The following is a 23285-nucleotide window of genomic DNA, read 5'->3' as shown; positions in this document are numbered from 1 at the left end:
TATGTACTCATTGTCAGAACTATTCTTTTCTTTTGGTTAATGAATAATAATTATTTGGCAATAGACACCATATATGAAGATTACAGAAAAGATGACTTTTATAAAAACTAATTACAAAGTGTGTGTGTGTGTGTGTGTGTGTGTGTGTGTGTGTGTGTGTGTGTGTGTGTGTGTGTGTGTGTGTGTGTGTGTGTGTGTGTGTGTGTGCGCGCGCGTGCGTATATATATATATATATATATATCTCAACTGTAAATATTACTGTATGTATGTATGCTATATGCTTTACTGTGGAGGGTTTTTGTCACTTTTTTTACCCACCATAACCTTAATAATTATTCTGGTGTGTGTATATATATATATATATATATATATATATAAGAAAGCGCACGCTCCATAGTGCTTAAAATGTAATTATAAAAATTATTTTCATTGGGTTTATTTTTTATAATATTGGACTTTATGGGACTGTATTTTATGTTTTATTTCTCCTGAAGTCTAATTGCATATTTGATTTCATCTTTCACTTTATTATTGACAACATTCATTTTTTTAATTTAATATTAACACACTTTGCATAATGAATCCATATTTGTTAATAACATCACTTATGTATAGTCACATCTTTTATGTCACTAAATCACTGGGGCTACTTATCTTTACTGTCTGCTGCTTGCGTCTAAACCACCTACAGTATACAGAGCTAACGAGGCAGGTAATCTGGGACCAGTATGCTAAGTATCGGCGGGTTATTGAGACAACAACGAATGTACAAATAACGAGATTGCTATTTTATTTATTTATTTTAATATGTTATTTTGCGCGGATAGGCACAAAATAGAGGAATAGAAGGAGCACAAAGGAGACTTGTTTTGAGTTTGAAAAAACTTCAATAAAGTATTCACAGCATCAGAGCTAATAAAGGTAACGTTTCAGGATTGGGTCTGGGAAGGGGCACATTAATCCTGAAACGTTACCTTATACTTTATTGAAGTTTTATCAAACTCAAAACAAGTCTCCTGCGTGCTCCCTTCTTTTCCTCTGTTTTGTGCCTATTATCAGGTCCAGCTTTGAGACGCCGGGACCATCGGAAGGTAAGCACCAGAAGCACAATTATATTTATATATTCTTTACAAACAGTGGTGTGCCATTTATCCCTACTATTGCTCCTATTTTACGCGGATACATCGGTATTGAGTATCTGTCGTCTAAATGGAATGTAGGTTTAACTCGATGGACTTTTTTTTTCAACCTCATTTACTCTGCGACATTGAAATGACCATCTGGTTTTCAAGCATTTCTACATGTATGTAGCCTATTCCAATCTCTCTTAATATAAATGTATAGACAGGGAGGGAGGGAGCTATAGATATAACTATAATATCATTATTATTTATTCTGTGCAGTTTTTGAACACACGTGTTACAATGCAGGAAAATGAGCATCTAACTACAGTGAACATATAGAATATACAGAATGGGGATATAGGCAAGGAAATCGTATAATCTACATCAGGGGGGTGGCCAACTCCAGTCCTCAGGAGCCATCAACAGGTCAGGTTTTCAGGATATCCCTGCTTCAGCAGAGGTGGCTCAATCAGTGGCTCCCTGCTTCAGCACAGGTGGTTCAATCAGTGACTCAGTCTTTGAGCCAGCTGTGCTGAAGCAGGGATATCCTGTAAACCTGACCTGTTGGTAGCTCTTGAGAACTGGAGTTGGCTACCCCTTGACGCAGAACATATATATTTTAAAAGAATGGAATAAACACAGATATTTACGTGGACATCCTGTGCTATTCTCCCCGTATACTGTTCGTGCACGACTGGCTCAGTGTCAAACTACGATCATAATGCTAACAGGTCAGTGTTAAAGACGCTTCACACACAATAACCTGCAGACAGCTGTGTATCTCCTTGTGCCTAGAGAGCATATGACAGGCTTGTAATGATCAAGCTATTCCTGGTATAAAGCAGGGATATGCTGAAAACCAGACCTGTTGAGGACTGAAGTTGACTACTCTGCCCTAGCACTCTTCTTGCACAGGTGGCTTAATCAGTCCCTGCTTCAGCACAGGTTGACTCAGTCTTTGACTGAGCCACCTGTGCTGAAGCAGGGATATCCTGAAACCCTGACCTGTTGAGGACTGAAGTTCACTACACTGCCCTAGCACCATCACTCTTCTTGCACAGCTGGCTTAATCAGTCCCTGCTTCAGCACAGGTGACTCAGTCTTTGACTGATCCAACTGTGCTGAAGCAGGGATATCCTGAAACCCTGACCTGTTGTTGGCACCTTGACGACTGGAGTTGCCTCCCCCCCCCCTCCCGATCTACGTTGTGATAAGATCACGGTGCACAGGAATACTCTGAGTTAACGCAGGGAGATGTGCAGGAATACTCCGAGTTAACGCAGGGAGATGTGCACGCGTCTTTGCCTCGTGTTGTCACACATCAGGTTATATCTGCGCAGCTGAAACAAGACTGTACCAGATTTAGCAAAGGAACGGAATCTTTTCCTCCAAATTCTTTGGAGGGTTTTTGCGACATCCTATATTTCTACCTCGGGTTTCTTTTGTAGTTGTTTTTCCTTTTTGTAACTGTGAAGTGTTTTCTGTCCGGCGGCGAGACAAAAAAACGCCACGTAAAAGAATATTTCATTTCTATGGCGCCAACATAAGCCACAGCGCAGTATAATAATAATGATAGCATGTTCTTGTATAGCGTTGCTAGTTTTACGTAGCCAATTGATATACTTAGTGTACAAAAAGCGCTAATATCACCCTAAAATAAAGTTAGTGAATCTATATATTATAACAAAACAACAGTAAATAAAGACATTTTGCAGGCACAGGTCTCTGCCCCGTGGAGCTTACAATCTATGTTTTTGGTGCCCAGGGGCACAGGGAGATAAGGTGACTTGCCCAAGGTCACAAGGAGCCAACGCCGGGAATTGAACCAGGATCCCCGGCTTCAAACTCTGGTGCCAGTCAGTGTCTTTACTCACTGAGCAACTCCCTCTCTCCCTCTCTCCCTCTCTCCCTCTCTCCCTCTCTCCCTCTCTCCCTCTCTCCCTCTCTCCCTCTCTCCCTCTCTCCCTCTCTCCCTCTCTCCCTCTCTCCCTCTCTCCCTCTCTCCCTCTCTCCCTCTCTCCCTCATGAGGGAGGAGAATACCGTGGTATGGCAAGAGAATATATATATATATAACATAAACATATTATTATTAATATTATTAATCTCAGATAGCTGTGATATATTTCCTTTTGATAAATGTCAAACTCCATTTACTGCCACTATTCCAATGGTTTCCACACCTATTCTGGGGATTATTTGCCAAAGTATCCTGCCGGCAAAACTACAGCAAAATCGCACACAAAAACCGTCCCATAAAAATCTAAACACCTATTTAAAAAAAATCTGCCAAGTAATAAGTATGTTAAAAAAAATGTCAATAAACTGATCATTTCCATGGTAAACATATTCTCCGTTTGGGTTTTTACAATCTGTATGTAATGTCTTTTGTGGTTCAGACTGTTGTCCGGGTGAGGACGCTGTGTTCTATGTCTGCAAAGTAATTATAAGGCCGGTCGTTAGTCAAACAGATAATCAGAAGTAGCTGCTTGAAAATTCAAGGGACCTGGAAAAAGAGAAACTCATTCATTTTTAAAGAGGATGCAGATAAGGTATAGTTACTGGAAGGGTGGGGAAGTCTTTCGGTTACACTAATAAAGTGTTTTTCTGTTGCTATGTGACAATGCTTTTTTTTTTAAAGCGTCGTTTCCTCCTCGGACCAAAGTGAACTTGGCAGCGGGCATTATTTAGGGGTTAAATGGACATGACATATTTTTTTACTTTAATCATGCAAGTTTAAGTATTTTTTTAGGTAATTAACATTTTTATTTTCCATGGTGACGAAAAGCTATGAAGGGTTTTACAATCTTCGGCTAATGTTTTCTAATGATAAGACTGTTTGTCAGTCCTTAAAGCCGCAGATAATAATAATAATAAAAAAATGTTTAAATTATTTTTGTTCTTTGGCTGCAAAGTAATTACGACGCCATCATTAGTCAAAACAGGTGAATAAAAGGTATTTGCCCGAATTCAGTGTTCCCGGGGGAAAGCATAAAACTTAATTTCTCACACAGCACAAATAAAAATAACATGTTTTCAGGAGGATTTGATCTGGTTTATTTCCCCTGCCCTGCTACATTGGAATGTAATGTTAACCCTTGCACTGCAGGCTCCTCTAGGAGCACAATAGTTAAGAACGCTGTATAGTATATACCTGTAATTAGTATTTTTGTTTGCTGGTTACTTAGCAGATTGTCCGTTTTGTTTTTAGTTGCCATGCCTGGTATCAAATACCCAGCTCCGGCTGGGTTATCGAAATGGCGGCTATAATGTCCCGCCTCACACGGGTTAATAGGAAGCAGTGATGTCATCGCTTGCGGATTCCTATTGGCCCATGTGACGCGGGGCATTTAAACTACAGAGATGGTGACACCCCCTTCTGAGACAAGCATCTCGGGAAGCCGGGGGTCCCCACAGCTGAAATTGACGCAGTTCTGCTACGGAGACCCCCTGCTTCAAACCAATTTTTTATTATTAAACACAAAAAATTGTCACCAGTTCTGCTGCGGCGCGGTGAGCGTCGGATAAGCGGGTCCGGCGTGAGATAATGCGTCCGGCGGACTGCGTTATGCGGTGTCGGAGAACCGGGACGTCGGTAAGCAAGGACTCGCTGCACAGCAACGGGAATTAGCTTTGTGGATATGGGTTAACCTCAGGAAACAGATCGACCCGCTGCAGTCTCAGTAATGTCCTGTTATTTGCGCTCACCCTTCGATGTCACGCAGGAATAGGCCCGAAAATAAATGTATTGGGAACTATACAAGTCTCTTATACACGTTATCAATATAAAGTTTGGTAGAAAACATTGTGTATATTGTAATAGACACGTAAAATTCCGTTTCAGGAATCAGAACAGTTTGTGTTAAATCACAGAGTAACTGAGTACTTGAGTATTTTAGGCGATACCTTTTTTTTATTTGGACTAACAATGAATGTATGTATGTATGTATGTCTTTATTTGTATAGCGCCATTAATGTACATAGTGCTACACAGCAGTAATAGTTACAATCATAAATAATAAGATATAAATAACACAAAGGGAAGAAGTGCTTCAGACTTAAAAGTAACATTTAGGAAAAGGAGTCCCTGCTCCGAAGAGCTTACACTCTAATTGTAACAATAGCTATTATAAGACAAGCTTTTGAGTTCCCCTCTCGTCCTCTGGTCAGCAATAACTCTCAGGAATCAAAACCTTTCACAGTTTAATGCGCACGTATTTCTCATGAGTAAAACAGCTAATGTTTGCACATTTCCTCCCATAGCAAAATAACAATGGACATGTTTGAAAAAAAACATCTTTTATTGAGGAAAAGATATACATGGAACACATGAAATATACATCCCACATAGTATATTACATTGCAATCCAGATATTTATACCGTTCCTTTAGAAATATAAGTAATTGCTGCGTTCCATTGTAAAGTTATCACGTTCTCTTTCCTTCCACTCTTTTCTATTTTAACATTTCTAAGCAGATAAACGTTAAAATGTTTGACCATATGTTTAACAAAACTGGAGGGGTAAAAGGGATTGAAGGGAACAAACACCAGCAGATCAGCTTAATAACAAAACAAGAAAAACAAACATGGTTTAAAAATAATAAAAATAATTGAGATTAATAAGGGCTTTACATACTGTGTGTGTATATATACTGTACTGTATATATATATATATATATATATATATATATATATATATATATATATATATATATATATATATATATATATATATATATATATATATATATATATATATATATATATATATATATATATATATATATATTCCCTTTGATCACTTTTACCCCTCATGTTTTGTTAAACATATAGTCAAACATTTTAAAGTTTATCTGAGTTAAGATGACAATAATACATGGTTACAAATACAGTTATATACATTATATACAAGACATTGCAGGCACAGTCTCCAGTCCTTTTAGCATAAGCACAATGCTGGAGTGATGAAAGGACCGGAGCAGCTGCAAACACTGAGCAAAGGGGGATTCTATGTGAGAATAAGTTCTAATAATAATAATAATCCTTCTATAGTTATATGCAGCTACATACCACAGGATACAAAGGCAGAGGGGTATAATTATTTGTGAGAATATGTTTCTGTAATTATACCCAGCTATACACTACAGGATGCAGAAGCAAGATTACATATAAAAAAATTAGGATAATTTTAATTGACACATTCCTAAATTTACCCCAGGATTTAAATGCTCACAACAATAATATATAGTATGAGGTTATTCAGATACCGTTTGCAAGCCGCCTCTCAGTATAACAGGCTCTGTTTAATCAGGAAAGAGAAAATGATCAGGATTAGCACTGTTCTAATAGAAACAAGACAGGTTTAAAGTAATGGCAATAATCATAGAATCGAGTCCTCTGTTGGCAGACCTTGGAAGTGATGAAACCCAGACAAGGGTTAATTCGCTGTGAGGTCTATAATCAGCACTGGCAAAAGGTCTATGTGAGCGAGGAGTAGTTGAGATCTTCCCGCAGCCCAGCAGAGGCAGCTGGAGGGGGTTTCCTTCACTTTGTAGAAGCTGTGATTGCGCAGGATAGAGTGGCGAGGAGCATGTAGGACAAAAGGCCAGGACCCGGTGTTGGCTTCTCCAGCGCGTCCTCGTGCAAGATCACGGGGCAGGGCACATTTAAGATGGATGTCGACGCAGGGGCTAGGAAGGCATTCTGGCTATTCATCATAGGTACAGGATCTAGTAGCTTCCCCGGCGTGTTGGCGACCTCGGTCACAGAGCTGGGCGCATTCATGACAGCAGTGACAAGTTTATAGGGTCAGTTCCTGCTAGGACAAAGTGTACTAATGGCAGTGACATGGTTAAGGGGTCAGTCCCTCGGAGGACCAATGTGTACTAATGGCAGTGACATGGTTAAGATGTCTGTCCCCCCTAGTGCAAAGTGTACTAATGGCAGTGACATGATTAAGGGTCAGTCCCTCCTAGGGCAAAGTGTACTAATGGCAGTGACATGATTAAGGGTCAGTCCCTCCTAGGGGCAAAGTGTACTAATGGCAGTGGCATGATTAAGGGTCAGTCCTTCCTAGGGGCAAAGTGTACTAATGGCAGTGACATGATTAAGGGTCAGTCCCTCCTAGGGGCAAAGTGTACTAATGGCAGTGGCATGATTAAGGGTCAGTCCTTCCTAGGGGCAAAGTGTACTAATGGCAGTGACATGATTAAGGGTCAGTCCCTCCTAGGGGCAAAGTGTACTAATGGCAGTGACATGATTAAGGGTCAGTCCCTCCTTGGGCAAAGTGTACTAATGGCAGTGACATGATTAAGGGTCAGTCCCTCCTAGGGGCAAAGTGTACTAATGGCAGTGGCATGATTAAGGGGTTCAGGGGCGGATTGGAAGTGAAATGTGACCCGGGCATTTCACTTACCTGCCGACCCTCCTCTCATGACGTTTAATGGAGGACGGCTGCTCTCTTACGGAAGCTGCTCTCCCCTGGCAATCAGTCTCATTGCTGTGGGGAAGAGCGTGGGGCCTCCGTAACCACGATCCATAGCGTAGCAGCGTGCTGCGGGGGTGCTGTGGGCCGGTGTTGTGGGCCGGTGGTCTTGGGGTGCTGTGGGCCGGTGCTGCAGGGGTGCTGTGGGCCAGTGCTGCGGGGGTGCTGTGGGCCGGTGCTGCGGGGGTGCTGTGGGCCGGTGCTGCGGGGTGCTATGGGTCGGTGCTGCAGGGGTGCTGTGGTATTTGCCCAGTGTCCCGATGACCCAATCCGCCCCTGAAGGGGTCAGCCCCTCTTGGGACAATGTGTATAGTGACATTTAAGGGGTCACATCTGCGTGAATGAGGCCTTTTATTTTTCAAAATCAAAAACCTTTAGGCATTTTTGGGTGACTTGTTAAAGTTATTATGTATACATGTTGAGCTGAGACTTGATTTCTTGGGAGAGGGTTTGATTTCCTCTGGCTGCTCCCTTTTGTCTGATGTCACTGTTTGAGATCAACGATTTACACAGGAAAAGTCCCCTCTCTCTCCCACCTCACCCTTCTCACCTTTATTTGCTCTCTGATAAGGACAGGCTGGGCTAGAGGTAAAGAAAATGTCCCCTATGAACAGAAGAGGAACGACAAGCTGACAACAGCGCACAAATTGGCCTTCCGGAGCTTCATGTAATATATGCAACACTTTCTCATCTAAATCCTAAATCCTTGAAACCTCCATCACATTTTACAAGACTACTGTGGTATGTTCCGATCTCTTATATACCTATAATGTTACTGACACTTATTTTCATTACTGTAACTTCACTTAAACATCTTAGGCTTCGGCCCCAGTGCCGGCGCTGCACGCGCGCCTGTGAGGCTGGCGGCGCGTGCAGCCAAATTCCCCGGTCTGCAGAGAGCTGCAGGGGGTGGACGTGATGGGGGCATCCGAGAAGGGTCATTACTCTTTGACAAAGTGCAGAAGATGCACGAAACGCGTCAGAGTTCCTTCTCAAGATGATTTTTTTCTTTTTACTGATGTCTTTGCTGTTCATTACATTTTTCTACTGAAATCGCCATCCAGCTTCCGTTTTACTTCCTGCTTCCGGAACAAATGAGGCACTCGTTGGCACGCTGTGCACCGCCATTTTTCCCCCTATCCAGGATGATTTTCTTCTGACTCCACACAAATGTTAATCCTTGGTCCTGTGCTAGCCACTCGACCTTTGTTAGTGGCCCAAGCACGCAATGAGTCACACGGAAAACCCATAGGAAATATGTAAATCAACAGATACATACATTACAGAACAACCCTGCAAACTATACCTAACTGGGCTTATGCATTAACGAAGTTGACCACCATGTTGCAGCTCAGAGATGGCCATTTTGACCCTGTACCTAGGTCGCCAACTTGACTGGTAGGGGCAACGAGTAGACTTAACCTTTATTACAGAATGCTGGGCCCCGCTGCCCCTAATGTCATGATGCCACCGATGCCAGAGAAAAGGTATGGGGGGTGAGGGTACGAGCAGGGGGTGCGAGTAGGCAGGTGGGCGCAAGTACAAAATGTTTGCGCACCCCTGGGATAAAGTATCTGACCTCTAAATTTAACATAGGTTGCACTTGATGGACGTATGTCTTTTTTCAACCTCATCTACTATGTAACTATTTACATATCTATTTGTAACATTCCATCAAAGTCTTTTGACCATCATCTCCTGTTTCCTGATATGAAAGCCCCACGACAATCCCTATGTAATGTGTCATTTGGTTTCACCCTTAAAATAACAACATTTGTGCACAATTCAAATCACTAAATGTAACACAACTAATTTCTCAACTAAATGTAAGATCCTGTAACCAGTCACTGTTAGATTGGATCTGAACTTCCTGTCCCCAACAGAATCCAAACCTCTGGTATATTGCCTGATATTATCAGTGGTCATGCAATAGTACATTGTGTACGTAAAATCAAACGATTAGAATCTAGCCCATAAGTCCTATTCACGAGAACATTTAGATATTTTAACCTTCAACTATTTCTTGTTCACCTTATTGCCAACAGCCCTTGGTTCAGAATCTAATTGGTACCAGACCCTGATTTTGCCCTCAACTATTTCTAGGCAGAGTTCCTTAACACCTGTGATGTCCCTGCTCCTCTGAGTGGAGTTTGCGGGGCCGATCCCCAATCTAGGACACGCCCAAATCTCCACCGCCGGGACATCTCTCCCCGCAGACGCTTTGCCACCCTAAAACCCCCTAATCTTAACCTCTAATGCAAACGCAACCCCCTACCCTAAAAAACTAACCCTTAACCCCTACTGTAACCGCTAAATTAGCATACCTTGACAAAGAGTGTCCAGCGGCTGCGGCATAGGGCCCCTCGCGAGCCGAACGCCGGTGGAGACTTGGTCGCTGCGAGACGGGCTCGAACATATGTCCGATTCTGCATCTTCCCAGGGTGATATCCAATCTTATTGAGCGTTACCGCGGTTGAGGTGCCGTGTGGAATAGACACAAACTACAGTAACTGCCTCCACTCAAGATCTCGAAAATGATAGAGCCCTGCGGAATACATATTCTGGCAATTTGTATCGAGACATGAAATCCGGCAAAATTCTGGAATGTCACTATCATGATCAATATCATGAGATATTAAGTATTTTAATAAATCTGGGACTTCAAGGGTTAACGTTGCCTTACAAAAAAAAACAAGAATTGTTTTTATGACAGGTCAAGACCCTTCTTGTTTCTATGTTGATCGAGAAATTGAGCTTAACCTGGGGGTTATCACTGATGGCTCCACTAAAAGTGAAACAAATGTCTGCTTGGAAGTCTGTAAACGATACACAGATCATGGGGCTGTCAACCTCAAAGAAAACCTTTAAATCCTGAAATATCCTCTGTGCATTACAGAGAGTGGTGATGAACAGGTCACCACTTAGTTTGAGGGCTTTATTAAATATGAAGATACTATGGGCCTGACAGCAATTTGCAAGAATAACAAATAGATATGTGTAACCGTTGCAAGGAGACGAATCAAATGATGCCAAACACTTGATGTTTATGAGGCGGAAAGGGACAGATATCAATTTCTCGCTCAAATTTAGGATCAAACCGGTCCAAATGACTGTTGTCACATTCGGCAAACTCGTCCGAACCTATTGATATGAATCACATTTGTCTAAGTATTATAGAAACCAAGTTGTGAAACGTTTTATATATTGAGGCAAAAGTTAAGTCTCAAAAAAGTTTTTTTGTTTTTTTTAAAGTACAGTAGTAACAATGGCAGCCAAGTGGCTGATTGATGACAGTGGAGGGCTTATGTTGTTTTCAATGGGAGAAGAAGAGTATATCATTCTTACCAAGGTATTATGAAATCAGAATTCAACAGAGGTATTTTGGGATCAGACACTTGAATTTTCTTCTCCAGTGACCTCTCTGGGAAGTGCCTATGACATATGGTAACGTACTGTATAGGGATTTCTGCTTGTTGTATCCTTTTATTTTAAGAAACTGTTCTGCATTTATTGTAACTGTATGTTCTTGTAATAACCTTATTCTGTAATCTAAGTACTAAGCAATATTAAAGCCAAATTTTAATATGCAATACCTTGGGCTCTGAATGAACTATTTGCACGCTATGTGGAGAGTAAAGTACGTTTTTGGACACATTTTGCTACAACAGATTTTTGTGTGTTAAGTGCATAGTTTTTCTTTAAATAAACAGGGACCTGAGACCCTGGCAGATATAGATTTTGTTTGCGTTATCGTAAACATTAACTAATTGAAAGGTGAGCTGCCTAGAGTAGCTGTGTCACTTAACCCTGGTTGCAGATCTAAGTGACGTGCTCACTCGGGTGCTGTTCATGACAGATGGTATATTGGGACTGTTTAAGGGGCGATATAATTCATTTGAGGGACCTTTGCGAAGGTGAAAAGGGGGCCAGGTACAGAGCTGTATATTAACCCTTATCCTGTATGCAGGTCACGTGCTCACAGCTGTGCCGTACGTGACAGTCAATAATATTTTTGAGCCCTGTAGCTATCAACAACCTTACAGTATCAAAATGACGATGCCACTTTGTCTGAGCATTCACCCATTGGTAACACATTCAATGAATACTTTGTGGGGTGTGCTACTTCCTTATTATCAAGGCGAAGACATGATCTTAATCTGGAAGCCCGAGTGCACGCACTCCTGTATCAGAACCGCGTCCTGACTGTTCTCATGAATTAAAATGTATCCCAGTGTCTGAAGAGGAGATTGTACCGGAGATCCTAACACTAAAGCTAAATAAACCAGTGTGGGCCTGACCAATTGCAAACTAAGTTCCTATGTCTTGGTGACCCCGGTCACTGCTAATCCAATTGCCGCCTTAATCAACTCTCTAAGGCCTGGTAAACCAGCAGAGTTATCCCTGCCTTCAAAAGGGGTGATAAAGACACTGTCTCAAACTACAGACCTGCTGGATGTATCTCTATTCTACCTCTATTATCCCAAAGCCCATAGGAAAATGCGTTAATGTCCAACTGAGCAACTTTTATAAGAAGTTAAATATGATTTAGTCAATTCCAATCTGGATTCCAACCAAGTCCCTTCACAGTAACGACCCGTTTAAACATTTGCAATGAGATCCAATGTGATAGGGAACACGGACAGTTGACTGGTGCAATATTCCTAGATTTTGCAAAGACGTGTGATACTGTTAACCAACCTATTATGTTAAACAAGCTCCAGTACTCTGGTATTGGACCACTTGCTTTTAAATTCGCAGCCATTTTAAATTCGCAGAATCAGTACCCTGCGTCGGTCACCATCTGTAAAAGTTTCCCTGCTTCAGCACAATCTTGCATCAACTTTCACACTTGTACCGCTCGTGGGTCACCGTCTGTATTCACTGCTTCAGCGCAATTTTTTTTTTTTAAGAAAACAATAAACAAAGCTTAGCTCCTCTGGAGTGCTAACTCACTTCTTCAACCCTGACTACGACTGGAAGGCAAAGCCCCTTTATCAACAACCATATTACACATTATTGTGATAGGCAAGTAAGGTTTACCTGCTTCAGCAGTCTCTCTCTCTCCTCTTGGGATTGGAGAAAAGAGTCCATCTGTGGTTTTGTGGCTTTCTTCAGTGCACTGTAGATTTCCTGCCTGTATGTGTATCCCTTTAATTCTGGTCTCTGCTGCATGTGATTCTTTGCTTTGTTGCTTAGGCTGTTTGCAAGACTGCATGCAGGTAAAAAGCACAATTTTTTTTACAGGTAGTCTCCAGGGCCCCTTTTAACTTCAAGGGCCACCTCTCACCCCAACTTCTGACACCATATGTAAGAGATGTGTGCAGAGGTAAGCAATGGAGACCATTTTTAAGGTGAAATTAAAATAAGGCTTTATTGCGCCTGTCCCTTTAATACAGCAAAACATATGAAATAGTGAGCCAAACAAAACCTGCTCCACTTTGGCATACATGTACAGTATCCTTATATTCCAGCCCTTTTTAACTGGGTGGCTATTCATCAGCCCAAGTCATATAGATATATATAGACAACAGTCATTGGAAAATAAAGTCTTATCTGTTGCTGCCTTTTCTCCGGATAATCAGCATCCAGCTTTAGAAGTCCTATTTGTCAGCTCCAGACATCTGTGTTCCCTCGGTCAGTCTCACCTGTGAGACTCAGGAACCTCTGCTCTGTTTCCTAGTTCAGCTCATGTGTGTGCTCAGGAAGAATCTCCCTTCCTGTCTCAAAGGCAGGCCTTTCTATCAAACCTCTAATCAGCCAGGTGAAGTTGGCTAACTGCTGGATCCAATTAACCAACACACTGCTGGATTAGCGGCATATTCTGAACAGGGATAAGTTCCCCTGTTACACTCACCTTCAAATATTTTCTGGACAAATTACCCAATTATCTGAGCAGGCTTCTCACCCTACTGTACACAGCACTCATCTTAGATCTGCCCCCAGAAACCTGCTTATAGTCCCGAGGTTCAATAAACAATCCAGTCGCTCTTCCTTCTCGTACCGGTCGCCCCAGTTCTGGAACCATTTACCCGAGTCTCAAATCTGCTTCCTATCTAAGATCCTGCAAGACTTTGGCTGTTTCCTACTTTTAAGCATGTTTGTAGCTGTAACTTGTTATTTAACTTTATATTGTGCTGTAAGGAATCCACTACTGGCTTTGACTATTGCCTTGCAGACATGTGCAGTTGCAGGCTTCCTCTGGCAATCTATGGCACAGGTGCTGCCTCTCATTGCAGCTTCTGCCCTGTGCTACTTCATTGGAGGAGTTCTCACACACCCTCCTCCTGTGATTGGATCTCCGCCCTTTATATTCTAGGCGTTGGCTCTGAACCAGCGCCGAGCATAACTATTCCTACCTCTATGTTACTGTCTCTGCCACAAACCACCCCAGGCCTCTCTCCTAGCGTTCTTACCTTCCAAGTTCCTGAGTATCCAGAGGCCTGGTCCTGGACGTCTGTGCTGAAGCGTTGTTGCCAGCACTGGCCTGCTGCTATCTCCTTGCAGTGGCCTACCCTGGACGTCTGTGCTGAAGCGTTGATGCCAGCACTGGTAACTGCTGCATTCCCTCCTAGCAGTAGCTACCCTTCCTGTCCTGTGGCCTGCCGCTATTCTCCTGTAGTGGCCTATCCTGGACGTCTGTGCTGAAGCGTTGATGCCAGCACTGGTACTGCTGCATTCCCTCCTAGCAGTGGCTACCCTTCCTTTCCTGCGGCCTGCTGCTATCTCCTTGCAGTGGCCTGCCCTGGACGTCTGTGCTGAAGCGTTGATGCCAGCACTGGCCTGCTGCTATTCTCCTGCAGTGGCCTACCCGGGACGTCTGTGCTGAAGCGTGTTGCCAGCACCGGTACCTGCTGCATTCCCTCCTAGCAGTGGCTACCCTTCCTTTCCTGCGGCTTGCTGCGATCCTCTTGCAGTGACCTGCCTTGGACTTCTGCGCTGAAGCGTTGGTTCTTCCCGACGCTGCCCTGCGGTGAACTTCGGCCAGCCTGCTGTCTCCTGCTGAGATCGGCGTCATGGGCCGAGGCCGCTCCTCGCGCAGAAGCCACCCCCGCGCTCACGCTCCTAAGCTGAAGCGGGGAAATCCTGACTACCTGTTGCCGAACTCCTGCTTCCATAACGACGATGCTGCCTTCTCCAATCCTGACCCTGCGATGTACGACTACGAACTGCGCACTCCGGATCAGTCTGCGTGGACTCAGGTCGGTGATTATATAACCCCACCTCAGCCCCGCGGTCCGGTCCCGGTTTGTGGCGAGCATCGGCGTAACATGTGCCCAGGACATACTTGAAAATGAGAGACAACTCAATGTATTTTTTTCCTGGTAAAATATTCTATAAATAATATTAATATTCATATGACCCAATGAACAGAAAAGTATAATTAATTAATTTCCATAGGAACATATATAGCCCTCCTTATCCGGCTCTAAAGGAGGTCACATAAGATTAGGTACGTACGTTGGCAGTGCTGAGGCTCTCAGGCCTTCGCAGGGTGCTGGGTAGGTGCAGGCTGAGGGGGCGTGAATAAGCGGATAGGAAAAGGATGGGCACCAGGAACTCTTATAAAACAATAATATGCTTTATTTGACAGCCGTCTAAAACACTCCACAGGTAATCGACATACCGGGTACTTGACAGAAACTCGTGGCAAACAATACTTTGGATACTTCCATCTCCGGATAGTTTCCATTCCTATTCAGGGGAGGTTCTTAACTGAGTGGCCCGGCTGGAAAGAAGGGAGTGGAGACCGACTGCAGGGAGACTAGGATGCAAATGAGGACCCACTAGACGGGCAGGTTCAGTCATGCGAGGGATGCAGTATAGGCAACCCTATGAGGACAGTGGTGGTGAGGCAGCGGTATGGGCAACCTTATGAGGACAGTGGTGGTCAGGCTGCGGTAGGGGCAACCCTATGAGGACAGTGGTGGTCAGGCTGCAGTAGGGGCAACCCTATGAGGACAGTGGTGGTCAGGCTGCGGTAGGGGCAACCCTATGAGGACAGTGATGGTCAGGCTGCGGTAGGGGCAACCCTATGAGACCAGGAAAGTTGGCATAACTCTCCCACAAACTTTGGTTTCCTGTTCCTTTCATAGGACCAGTGAACAATAGAGAAAAATATCTCAAACATCAGTGCATCTGAGTTAGGGATAACATCATAAATGAATAAAAGTCTCAAATGGATAATGGACAGTTTATATATATATATTATATATACTAGTTTTATTGAAGGGTGGGTTGCCTTAAGGCGTTAACTGTGTTGGCTCACTAAGGTTACTCCCCTGTTACCCTGTATGATGTAGATGTAAGGGTATATATACCCGCCCCTTATGTTCTAGGAGCAGGTTCTTCAGAGTTCTGACTGGGGTCCTCACTGTGAGTCCTATGCCTAGGTCCTATGAAAGGGAGGAAGTTCCCAAATGGAGAGAAAAAACGGAGCACAGCATATGCCAAATAGTCTGGGGCTAAGCAGAGGTAGTAATAAAATTAGTTTTTATTGAAGGTGAACAACATAGAGAAGTATGGCTATACCTCTAATGCTAAGATAGCTATACAGGCATACCCCGGTTTAAGGACACTCACTTTAAGTACACTCGCGAGTAAGTACATATCGCCCAATAGGCAAACGGCAGCTCACGCATGCGCCTGTCAGCATGTCCTGAACAGCAATACCAGCTCCCTACCTGTACCGAAGCTGTGCGCAAGCGGGGAGACTATAGAGCCTGTTACACATGTGTTATTTACATCAGTTATGCACGTATATGACGATTGCAGTACAGTACATGCATCGTAAAGTGGGAAAATGGTAGTGCTTCACTTTAAGTACATTTTCGCTTTACATACATGCTCCGGTCCCATTGCGTACGTTAATGCGGGGTATGCCTGTATATATATATATATATATATATATATATATAGCTATCTTAGCGTTAGAGGTATAGCCATACTTCTCTATGTTGTTCAACTTCAATAAAAACTAATTTTATTACTACCTCTGCTTAGCCCCAGACTATTTGGCATATGCTGTGCTCCGTTTTTTCTCTCCATTTGGGAACTTCCTCCCTTTCATAGGACCTAGGCATAGGACTCACCGTGAGGACCCCAGTCAGAACTCTGAAGAACCTGCTCCTAGAACATAAGGGGCGGGTATATATACCCTTACATCTACATCATACAGGGTAACAGGGGAGTAACCTTAGTGAGCCAACACAGTTAACGCCTTAAGGCAACCCACCCTTCAATAAAACTAGTAGTCCTCCAAGAGGGGGCTACACATAAACAGCCAAACATTGGTTTTTAGCACCGCTATATTAGCCTAAGGAAGTCAACTACATTGTTACATTGTTTACATGAAAGGCTATGTGGATTTAATCTGTTAAAAGGAATGCAGTCAAGAACAGTACTGCTACTTTCTCAGGGCCGGCTTGATGCGGTGACATCAGTGCGACTGCATCTGGACCTGCGCTTACAGAGACCCCGCACTCTCCCCCCGGCTCAACTTCCATAATCGCAGTTTAAATGTGGTGTTAAATTAACCACCACAATATTTAAACTGTTACTGCCGGGGGAGGGCGCGGGGCCTCTGTAAGCGCCGGCGTCTCCTGCTGCCTCGTAAAGTCACATGACTGCATGTCACCGTGATGACGCAATGTCCCAAGACATCGTCACGCGATGTCATGGCTCCGGTGGCGGTAAGAGACCCCTCGCGCACACAGTGCACCGTCCCCTGTCCTGATGTGTGACCCCTATTCCAGCAGAGGTCACTCTCCCGCTGTGCATACTCCCGGGGACTGACTCACGCTCTGTTTTCTAGCACTTACGATGACTCTTGGGACAGGATGTACATGGAAGGATATGTGAGTTGCGTCCACTTACTGGAGCACCAGGAAACAGCGCAAGATACCCGTGGGGTCAGCAGCTCCGCAGAGCGATGGACATATTCCACCGGGAGGTTCAAAAATGGTAGGCTACCGCTGGAAACTCTTTGGTGACAGGTACTATATTCCCCCACTTACTCAGATACACAGCACCTGTGTCCTGTAACTAAGGAACACCAAATGTAGCCATTGCATCTATCTCTGCCCGGTCTAGAACATTTGGTCACCGGCGTTTAGTCACCACTCACCTCGCCGCAGGGACATCTCACCGCTGGTCATTTGGCCACCAAGGTAAGTCCCTAGCCTTACCCCAAACCCTAATCTTCACCCCAAATACTAGCGCTACCCCCTACCCTAAAAACCTTAACCCCCTTACCCCAACCCTAACTCCTTACCCTAATCACCTACCATAAATGACGAAACGGCCGGCGGCTCAGTGTCCAGTGGTGGCGGCGAAGGGTTCTTGGTGGGCAATATGGCTAATATAATAAAAGAAGTCGCCGTTTCCTTAAAATGGTGAAAAAAATACATATTTGGGGCTTGTCCATTTTTATCCTAAATCACAAAGTCCCCTGTCGGAACAGTTTTCAGCCTCGGAGAAATGTTGATGCTGAATACTTTTCGCAAGGGTCTCTAAATATGGCCGCCCTTGTTAAACGACTTGGCACAAGTCTCTGCAACGCTGGAATCGATGCACCATTCACATTTATCTAGGTCTGACCCCCTCAACCCCTTTGTCATCAGAGGGCCTGAGATATTGGGGGTTAACAAAATGCAGCATGCACTATATTCTATTCTGTATTCCAGTGACTTTGTTAGAAATGAGGTGTCTGTGTGTGGGGACCTGATTTGCAAAACTGCTAAACTCATATTGAAATATGAAACAATAAACCTTGAAATTGTTATGTTAGGGGCCTTCTACTATATATAGCCCCTTCAGCGTATATAGAATTACCCGCTAAGTGTCGCATGTTTGAGTGTTTTCAAGCAACAAAACGTGCAATCTTACGTGTGTTTTTTTTTTTTTTTTAATTATTAATAAATCAGTTCTGTAGTATTAGATGTCTCTTTTTTGTTTTTTAATTCAACTCAATGCCATTTTGAATGCGTTTTAAACATCCTTTGATTTCTATAGCATGTTTAGCCCACCTCCCCAGCAGTGCAAGATATTTGTAACTTTCCTGTTTGTGATAATTTGTTGCCAATGTTCCCAGCTGCAAACTGTAACAATAGTATATATTGTACTGTAACCCCTTTCACTCATTGTAACTATATATTTGTAACCATGTATTTTTCATTATAACTCTATGCCCAGGACATACTTGAAAATGAGAGGTAACTCATGTATTTGTTCCTGGTAAAACATTTTATACTGTTACCTTAGTAATATAAAAATACATTGTAGCTGCTGCATTACACTGACTGCAGGATTGATTGCAATGGAAAGGCGGCCATTATGTTAGGCACACAATGAGGATTTTTACAGATCTATAACAGGAGCGATAGAAATGTGCAAAAGAATGCAAACAATGGGTGGCGCAGTGATAATAAATATATAATATAGGTGTATATAAACACAATGTGTATAATCACAAATGAGTGATAAGAGAAAGAAATGCAGCTCTAACCCCTTAAGTGGATGATCTGTGGTATCCACTCCTTGTTGCAGCACGTCTTGGGAAAGCAGGGGAGCGCAGTTTTCAATATGCAACAAATAGAAAAGCATACATAGTGCAAATAAAGTTAATTCAAACGATGTGGTGTGGTTGTATCTATTGAATGGAGACTCACGTGGTGTCAGATATAATCAGTCATGTCAGAGATCAGTGGCAATAGCTTGACTCTTGATAGTTGATGAAATGTGAACAGCATACACAGCAACCTCAGCAATCAGGGTTATAGAAAGGAAAGAGAGGCTTCCATAGCGTAACACAATAAAAATACTTTTATACACGCAATAAAATTAACACAGTGTCATAATAGCAAATGGGCACATAAAAAACGGGTGATATCACCAGCTCCAGTCTCCTCCGTCTCAGATACCACGGGCCGTCAGAATCGGCTGGAACACATTTTTCGGACCGCCTGAACGTGGAACCTCTGTGTTCTCTGCGTCTTACACTCCCAAGGTCTCGCCTGGCATCCGTCACTGGGATCCGTGCAGCTCTTGTTGTGGACTCACTGGGGAACACAGCTCTTCTTGCGGGGAGACAACTGGTATACTTCCGGGTACTGGCTGATGACGTCACTCACAGCGACTCTACGCGTTTCACTAAACAGTGTAGTTTCATCAGGAGTCGACACTCCTGACGAAGACGACGCTAACACGTGGCGAAACGCGTCGAGTGGGAGTCTTACCTGAGCGGAGCTATCGGAAGAGGAGTCCCACAAGGTCCAGCCCTTACCCAGCGACGAACCCGGATCTGACGTCAGACGCCGAGCTGTGCAGTGTCGCAGCTGATCGAAGGCAGAGACAGACGAGTGGGAAGAGTTGCGGGACGGTGAGCCAGCCGGCTGTAGATATCCTCTTATACACTATTGCAGTGTGACATGCCCGTTTTTTTATTGTCATATTGTGAGTACATTACTTTTATTTAGATAAACTTTTTTATACCTTGGTTGATCTGCGCTATCAATACACACAAATAATCCTAGGATTATAAACAGCCCCCTATAGTTGCACTCAAGGTAGGTGACAAAAAAATCTATTGTCTACTAATAACTGGCTAGATAGTAGCCAAATCCTAGCATAGGAATCACCACCAAAAGGTCACACTCAAATAAAAAAAAAAAAGACTTTAATAGTTATACTGTAAAAAACGACGAAACACTCTAAAAATGCACAACAGTGCATAGATAAAATCCCCAAATGTGTTTGGTCACGGTAACTATATGAACAGATAGAGTTCCAAACATATAGCTGATAATGAGTCAGATGCTATATATAGACAGGACTATTGCATACACAGGTATGGTGTATAATAAATGGATATTGAGGGAGGGTAGCAGTGGGCTCAATGCAACCACTATGTAATAGAAAATCTAACCAACAAATCCTCTGTATAGGGTGAACAGTGAACTCAGGTATAATCAGTAAATGGGTATATATAAAGACACTAAGATAGCTTGGTTAGGGCCAATGTACCCATACATAGAATGAACATTCACATACAATCGTTGTCAATAATAGACTCTAAGTAGTGACTCTGAGTAGCGCACACAGAAATGCACAGAATGAACACTCCAATGCACAGAACGAGCACTCACATACAATCAGTCAATAATAGACTCTGAATAATTATTCTGGGTAGCGCACGCTGCAGAGTGCGCAAGTACAAGCCCCCAGAGAGTGTGAGTAACGTAGGACCCAAATAGGATAATATACAACCTGATTCGTGATAGCAATAAGCAGCCTTTTGCTCCGTGTATTGGCTGGAGCGACCGTTCCTCCAAACACAAACCGCACATGTGTCAACGTAATGACATCACGGCGTACCCCGACGTACGTTTCACGCGTCACCACGCGCTTTCTCAAGGGGGAGGAGTAGGTAGCATGTAACATCGTATAGTGGAGCCTTTTGTACCCTCCCTGGAGGGGAGGGGCGAGTTAGTGCCCTCTGTGTATATTCATTGATCTGCGCTATGCCAGTTTCTTTCTCTTGTTATTGGGCCATACCCTCCTGAGTACCTGATCCACCCAGATGACAACTTTACCACTCATTAACCATTGACTGTGTGAGTCAACGCTGCTGTTTTGACTCTTATATCCTGTAAGTAGTCAATCTATAAGAGCCAAGTCATTTGGAAGCATTTTTCCCCATTGCTATTCTGCTGCACTTAGTTTTATTTTGTTTCTTCCCCATGCTCCCCCTGTATTTCGTGTTCACTGCTTTTCTATTTGTTGCATATTGAAAACTGCGCTCCCCTGCTTTCCTAAGACGTGCTATAACAGGAGCACCAAACGTTTGTCAGTTTAGGTAAGAGGGTAGATACATGGTCACGGGCTTTCCATACAGTATACACATGATAAGAAAAAGAAAGGGAGAGTGTGCTATTGCTACTTTCACTGTACTGCAGATTCAGTGTGGAACTTGGGGACTGATGAAAGTTTTTGTAATGAGGTATTCAATAAAAAATATATATATTTTAATATCTCCGGTGAACAGGTATGAAGATAATAATTTGTTGCTACAAAACGCAGAGCAAACGTTTTCATACGTGTCGTTTTTTTCAAAACGTATGAAACGTGTTAGCTGCACATTTACCCACGTTTCATTGTAATATTTTGCCCCGCTAACCCCTCCCCAAAACACTCATCAGATTGGAGCAAAGCCCCTTGATACAATTTGATGCAGAGACAAAATGACAATGTTTGAGTAACATTTTGTATTACTATTATTTATTATTATTATTATATTATTATTTCCAGCCTGAAGTTTGCAACACAAGTCTCTGATGCTGCTGTTGGTGTTGATCCATTAGCGATAGTTCAGACTTGGTGGTGACACAGTGACCCAGTGCTGTCCCGAAACCATCCCAAATCTCTAAGCCCCCTCTCTTTTATCCGCTCTCCTCCGCAGGAGCCGTCGGGCTGTGCAATATCGGGGTGACCTGCTGCCTGAACCCCCTTCTACAGACTCTATATATGAACAGGGACTTTACAGACATACTGTGCGGGTAAGAGACCAGTATGCCGAGGGCAGGACCGGGTGAAGTGGCGGTCTGGGTGGGAAGTTGCTCGGGGTGCCAACCGAATAAGGGGTGCCTCCCTCCGAGCAGCTCACCTCGCCACCTTCCGCCATCTGTAAATGTCCTCGTCGCTCGGACCTCACGCCGCCGCTCCAACGCCATTTGTGTGCACATTTCCGGGAAATGTAAAAATGTGTCCTGGCGGCCAAGTGGAGTGTCCCGTCGGGCTGGCGCATGCACGGGCGCCCTCACAAATGGCTTCAGAGCGGTGGCTGCACAAGGTGCCCTGCGGCTGGGGAGATCCAAGCGGTAGGGACATTTAAAGATGGCGGAAGGCGGAGAGGTGACCTTCGGTGAGTACTCTTGGCGGCGGAGCGCTGGTTAGCGATTTGGTCGAGGACAAACATCCCATCTTGGCATTCGGCAGGCAGACTAAAAATGTGTCATCCCTGTGAAAATAAAATTGTTTGACGCCAAATTTTTAGTAATGAAAGGGATGGATACCTTTCTGTCATCAGACACCTTCAATTCACTGTAAGCGCTGGGAGGTGTCTTATACCAGAAGACTGCTTAGTAAATATGGTCCAGAATCTCCTTTCATTTAAAGGGTCAGTCCTTATTAGGACGAACGTGAACTAAGGATAGTGATATGTTTATTAGGTTAAATGTAGCTTAGCAAGTATAAGCATTTTTAAATAATTTGTTTAAACGTAACATTACCACGGGAATTGTCAGTGTGTATATATATATATATATTTTATTTACAATCTTTAATCTTTTGGTGATAAGACTGTTTGTCAGTCCTCAAAGCCGCAGCTAAATTGTTCTTTCGCTTTGTTTCGCGTTTGCAAAGTAATTATGAAGCCATTCTTAGCCGGCAAGACAAAAAACACCCCAGAATAAGCTGGAATTCAGTGAAATTGGGTAAAAAGTAATAATACATATTCATTTTCACAAGATACAAATAAAACAACTTCTTTAAAGGGGGATGTAATTAATCCTGGGAGCCGATTCTACTAATAAAATGGTTTCATTTACTCTTTCGTGCATCTGAATCCGCCTTTAAAAAAAAGAAAGAAAAGTGTGTGAATAGTAGAGGTATGCGGAGATTAC

At 43.3% G+C, this 23285-nt stretch overlaps 1 protein-coding gene across 3 annotated transcripts in view; it reads left to right on the top strand.

Moving 5' to 3' along the window:
* The window catches only part of USP18 (ubiquitin specific peptidase 18), a 43846-nt gene that overhangs the window by 173 nt on the left and 20388 nt on the right, over positions 1-23285 (top strand). For all 3 annotated transcript variants that reach the window (XM_075602455.1, XM_075602456.1, XM_075602454.1), the window contains exons 2-3: positions 17420-17568; positions 22064-22160. In XM_075602455.1, the coding sequence (XP_075458570.1) occupies positions 17445-17568; positions 22064-22160 (221 nt within the window). In that variant the 5' untranslated portion in view covers positions 17420-17444. The remainder of the gene's footprint in view (positions 1-17419; positions 17569-22063; positions 22161-23285) is intronic.

The sequence above is a fragment of the Ascaphus truei genome, chromosome 5 (assembly GCF_040206685.1).
Source record: "Ascaphus truei isolate aAscTru1 chromosome 5, aAscTru1.hap1, whole genome shotgun sequence".
Taxonomy (NCBI): Eukaryota; Metazoa; Chordata; class Amphibia; order Anura; family Ascaphidae; genus Ascaphus; species Ascaphus truei.
The sequence above is the reverse complement of the archived record's forward strand: the minus strand, read 5'-3'. Positions and strand labels throughout refer to the sequence as shown.